A 6,000-nucleotide genomic window follows, 5' to 3' on the forward strand; every position below is an offset into this window, starting at 1 on the left:
CCACCCCAATCAGAAACTTGAAGACAAATGTCTTCATGATGCAGCAACTACCCACTGTTCCCTGCCCCAGAACCTGACAACCAGTGATCTACCTTTTGTTCCTGTTAACGTGCCTCTTCTAGATATTTCACTGAAACAGGATCATGCAGTAATTGTCCTTTCATGTCTGGCATCTTGGCCTTAGCATAATGTTTTCAAGGTTTACCCAGGTTGAGCATGTATCAGTCATTCCTTTTCATGGCTGAGTATGATGTCATTATATGTATGTATCACACTGCTTACCCATTCATCTAGTGATGGGCACTGGGTTGTCTCTGCCAATTGGTTATTATGCTTGATGCTACTGTGAAGCGTTCATGCTCAAGTATCGATTTGAACACCGGTGTCAATTCTTTCCAGTTTATACCCGGGAGTGGAAAGGCCAGGTACTATGCTAATATTATGTTTAACCATTGGAGGAGTCACCACACTGTTTTCCACCCCGGCTGGCTGTACCACTCTAGGCCCCTCACCAGCCATGTGCAGCAGTTCTAACTTCACCACATCCTCGCTAACATTGCTCATGTGCTTTCTGTATAAATTCTTTGGAAACATGTCTATTCAAATCCCTTGCCTGTTTCAAAATTAGATCACTTTTTGTTGCTGAGTTGTGGGAATTCTTTATATATTCTGGATATCAGACCTTTTATGTTCAGATTATTGTTGTTACGTGCAATCCAGTCAGTTCCAACTCAGAGCGACCCTGTACAAGGTTTCTAAGGAGCAGCGGTTGAGCTTGAACCGCCAACTTTGTGGTTCAAACCGATCAGTGCATTAACCCACAGCGTCACACTTTTCTCCCATTTTGTGGGATATCTTTTAAAAATTAAAGTTACGCTTTAAAACCAACAACGGTGGAGAAAAAACAAGATGGCAGAGAGGGTAGAAGTGCAGGGAGGAGCTCCGTCAGTAACAACAAAGAATACCAGACCAAGCAGGCTCAGGGGATGGTGCCAGAACTCTGAACCACATATAAAAGAATATTTAGAAGGTTGGAAGGCTAACAGCTAGGGGAATTTGTAGCAGAAGCAAGAAATCTAGTGCTTTCTAATCCAAGGCACTCAGCCGCTCCCAGAGCCGCCATCTTGGGCAATAGCTAGCAGGGGAAGGATCAGAACGGCAACGGATGCCTAACGGAACCTCAGAGATAAAGGTATGGACATTCTTTTTTTTTTTTTTTTATCTGTTCATTGGTCTATCACTGTCTGCACACCTCCATTCTGGCAACTAGAGGGGGTGCCTGAGCGAGTGGACACCCTACCGCCACCCCTGGAGGGTTCTACTATGTATAGACACAGATCTCCTTGAAATTTAAAGTGACACTTTCCACTTAAAATTAAATGGCAGTGCAAAGTGGCCACAGCTGGCCCTGAACTGTTTATCACTAGGGAGCTTAGTTTAAGAGCGTGGGGGGAAAGAAAGAGTCCCCACTGAATAGTTTTCATCTTATCTAGATGGGTCTGGTGAAAAGAGATGGGGATAAGATTCCTAAGATTCAATAGTGAATAATTGTTATCATGACTAATTGCGACAGTCACAATTGTAAAGGTAGAAGTTTTGTAACAAAAATGGGGGAGTAGTTAATCTTACAGTCCAGAATCAGAGGACCCCAGGACCATTAAGGGAGAAGGACTAAGAGCTGGAGGCCAGGAGGTAGCCTTCCAGAATCTGCCCTTTGGAGGTGTAAATTATTATATATGCCTGATTTTTTTTTTTTAAAAGCTAAAGTGGATAGAGAGAAATACTGTTAACTGATGATACATGGAGGGGATTATCATCATTGTAATGAAACAAGGTGTATGATTTGTTGAATGTAAAACTGATGATCTGTCTTGTAAACTTTCACTCAATCCACAATAAAAACCTTAAAAACAAAACAGTGGTCCTATTCAAAACAAACAAACCAAAAAACCATTGCCTAATAACCAACATGGAATCCTGGTGTGGCGCTATGGGTTAATGCACTGGACTGCAAGGTCAGTTTGAATCAAAAGATCAGCAGTTCAAACTTACTAGCTGCTCCTTGGAAACCATATACAGGGTTGCTATGAGTCAGAACCAACTCAATGGTACTTAACAGCAATAGCCAAAATGTATTCACAAAGGAATATAGACCAAGATATTTGCTAGATTAAAAGAAAACGATTTTGATGGAACCTATGTTCCTTTAACTAGATTTTCTTTAAAGCTACTTTCCAAAGCAGAAGTAGATAGGCAGATGGACTAAAATGAAAATGAAGCGTTCTGATGGTAAAAGTATCATCACTTCAACTAGACATCAAGACTGAAAAGTTAAACCAGGATTTGCTGGAGCTTTAAATCGCCAATTTTCTTGCTAAATTGCATAGCAGAATCCTTGAAAAGCATTTTACAAAAGAAGTGATGACCCATGCGTGCCAAGAAGTCCGGCTTAAAATGTTGCTTTGGTTCTTTTCTTGCCCAATCAGGATATACTATTTTAAAGGCAAAAGATTAAAGTGAAGGGGGACAGAAGAAGACTGCTTCTAACAAGCCAGCGTTAAGAAGGCAATACTCAACCCACAGAAGAATGAGTACTTCAGCAATGTTTTTCCAAAGGGACGATATTTCCACATACAATAATAAATGGTGGTGATGGTGGTTATGTGCTGTGAAGCTGGTTCGGACTCATAGCGACCCTATACATGGTTTTTGAAGCTGTAAATCTTTACAGGAACAGAAAGCCTCATCTTTCTCCTGTGGAACTGCTGGCAGTTATGAACTGCTGACTGTGAGATTAGCAGCCTGATTCATAACCACTACGCTCCCAGAACTCTTATGATAACAAACACTAAATCAATTAAAGAACAAGCTGAAGAGTTATAATTAATGCAAACGATGTAATGACCTAACACGCTAGATGTGTCTGTCCTATGTTCTTGTAACAGACTGTTTCCCAGTGGATTCCACTGAATTGACTTAATGGTTAATGAAAACAAATCACTTCTCAGAATCTAAATGGACTATTTAGGTAAAAATCTTAAGTGCTATAGCACTTACAAATGCTTTCTGCAGGTGTTCTAGCTCTTTGACTGTGAGTGGTTAATTTTTAGAAGGGTGAAAAAACACGCTGTTAACAATTGCACAGAGACATACAGACCTGAGGGATGGCACCATAGTTCCAGATGTAGCCTTTATAAGGGAATAAATTTGCGACATAGCGGAGTTTTCCTTTTTTCACATCTTGTTTAATTGGGTTTAAAGGGTCCTTTGTAGAAATCTGAAATGAAAAGTTTCCATTTTTTGTATGGCGATCCGGGTAAGAATTTGAGGAAGTGAATTATAGTATTTACATCTCTAAATTCCAATGTAACGATGTAGTTTACGCCTAACTTTTTATAATTTGAATCTAAGAATATAAATTTTAGATTATAATTTAAAAGTTACTCCACCATCAGCCACGAAGTGGAATGCTTATTAGAGATTTACAGGAACTTTCAAGAAGGGAAAAAGAACCTCAATTCTGCCAAGTAAAAACTACAACTGCTGCTGCTGCTGTTAAGTGCCGTCGAGTCGGGTCCGCCAGGGTTTCCGAGGGTGTAAATCTTTACGGGAGTAGAAAGCCTCATCTTTCTCCCAAAAACTACAACTAGCTGGAATAAATCCTAACATTTGAGAACTCAGAAGTACGAAGGTTTTATTACAGTTGTTAAGTGCCGGTGAGTTGGACTCATAGTGACCCTGTATAAGAGTTTTCGAAGAGTGGTTGGTGAGTGAAAACAAAAAACTCAGTATTATCCAACGTCAGCTTCCCTCGTTAAAGCATTTAAAAATATTCAAATCTTTTTGAGTCTAGTGCATACACATAGGGCTGCATGGGTCAGAACCATCTCTATGGCAAGCAGCAACAGTTACATGCAAAATGTGGTTACTGTCAGAAAGTTTATTCTGTTATAATGTTATAACTATCGCTAAGAAAAAGCCAAATGTGGTTGGGTAGGTGTCATTAGGAAGATATTAACCAAGTGCAGCAGAAATTCCAGCGAGATGGTTGGTGGCGGAGGTCAATGACTAAGCAAGATATGACAGGAGGGAAGGGTTATTACCAGGCTTTGGGAATGTCAGAAGCAAAGGTGTGAGGTAGGAAAAGTCTGTGGCATGTGTGCAAACAGTAAATGCTTGTGACTTCATGACACTTGGTTATATTTAACTATAACAGAGTATAGACAGGCAAATCATGGAAAATGTAACCGGAGGAAAAGCTAGGACTAGTCGTGTGAGTTTAGATGATTAAATCAGTACACGGCAGTTTGGCTAGATCAAAACTGATACACTAAATCTAACTATCCAAGTAAGGCAAAAGATTACCTCCATTTTTGCATTAGACCATCGTGGAACTTCAACTACCATGTGGAACACATCCTGAAAAACAAAGAAAAAAGGCTAATATAGCCATAGGAGTTCATCTGTTCTTTTATTTCAAGGAGCACTCTATTCCATTCAAAGCTGAAATGGTTCATTGTATCAAATTCTGGACAGAACTTTTTAAAGTCAATGGGCTTTCAACAGAATACATCTAAAAATAAGACAGAGTGATGGAGACACATAGAGTAAAACAAATACAGCCAAATATTACTTATAGAATCAAGATGAGGAGTGCAATGTACAACTCTTTCAGTTTTTTTGTACGTTTAAAATTTTTCCTAGAAAAATGTTAGGGGTTGGGTGGGTGCAGAAAGAATGTTTGCATCAAGGAAAGTAGCTTGTTCTTAAAGCCAGCAGGACTTATACCTCAGGGAAAGATCATTATCAAAACAATATACATCAAAGGCTATTCAGTGAGGAATCCTGCCATCACCAGTGTTTGGACTTCCATTTCATCGGCACTTGATAAAACAACCCCCAAATCAGACTTTAGTTTTAACCTCAAACAAAATGAGTCAGCCCAATTACCCACATCATTCTCCAGATTTGCCTATTTGCAAAAATCAAATCCCCCTTAAAAAAAAAAAAAAAAAAGACATGAAGTTTGACACTGAAGATTTAAAATAATATGTTTCAAAAATATTTTAACCAATGGCAGGTCTGTTGTACAGCTGACCCTTGAAAATAACTCGGGGCTTAGGGTACTCACCTCCCACACTGTTGAAAACTGGTATTTACCTTAGAGTTCATCTTTGAACAACATGGGTTTGAGCTTCCTGTTGCTACCGCAGTGGTTTCAAGGATTTCAAGTAATCAATATGTCCGTGAAGCCTATCGTCTCCGACAGGGCCACACTTTAAATGCAGACGGCAACACTGTTGAGCACGGAAATCTCCAACAGGAAAATAATCCAAGTTAAGTGGCCCCACACAGTTCAAATCTGCTTCGTTCAAGGGTCCACTGTAAATTTCTACCTAAATTGACAACACACCAAACTGGCTTGGAAGAATATTCCTTAGAAGCAAGATGGTGAGACTTCATCTCTCACATACTTTGGACATGTCATCAGGAAAGGAAGACCAGATGGACTGAGACAAGAACTGACCCAGCGGCTGCAACAATGGGCTCCATCAAAGAGCAATGATTGTGACGATGGTGTTGGACCGGCAGTGTTTTGTTCTGTTGTATGAGTCAGAACTAAACTCAACATTACCTAACAGCAAAAACATCTCTATAAACTAGTAACTTGCTCATTAAATGAAAAATTTGTATGTCTGTAACACAAAAGGGCTTTAAAACCTTTCAGCAGTAATACCTGAAATGTTCACAAGATGGCACTGTGACTACATGAAAGAAAAGCTTCAACCAACCCCAAACCAAACCAGAGTTAATTCCAACTCAGGCCAGCCCTACGGATAGAGGTGTTCCTTAATACAAAACTTCACAGTAGTAGCACTCTCATCTTTCTTCAGATGAACGGGTGGGTTTGAACCACCAACCTTGCAACAAGTTAGTAGTCCAATGCTTAACCCACCATGCCATTGTTGTTGTTATGTTCCTGTGCCGTGAGTCAGTTCC

General features: G+C 39.9%; 1 protein-coding gene across 1 annotated transcript in view; it reads right to left on the bottom strand.

The window, feature by feature from the left end:
• PPA1 (pyrophosphatase (inorganic) 1) overlaps nt 1–6,000 on the bottom strand; it is a 31,588-nt gene that overhangs the window by 10,892 nt on the left and 14,696 nt on the right. The window contains exons 3-4 of the mRNA XM_006835854.1: nt 4,366–4,419; nt 3,158–3,277 (exon numbers count right to left, since the gene is read on the bottom strand). Coding sequence (XP_006835917.1) covers nt 3,158–3,277; nt 4,366–4,419 — 174 coding nt within the window. The remainder of the gene's footprint in view (nt 1–3,157; nt 3,278–4,365; nt 4,420–6,000) is intronic.

This window comes from Chrysochloris asiatica, unplaced genomic scaffold, assembly GCF_000296735.1.
Source record: "Chrysochloris asiatica unplaced genomic scaffold, ChrAsi1.0 scaffold00020, whole genome shotgun sequence".
Lineage (NCBI taxonomy): Eukaryota > Metazoa > Chordata > Mammalia > Afrosoricida > Chrysochloridae > Chrysochloris > Chrysochloris asiatica.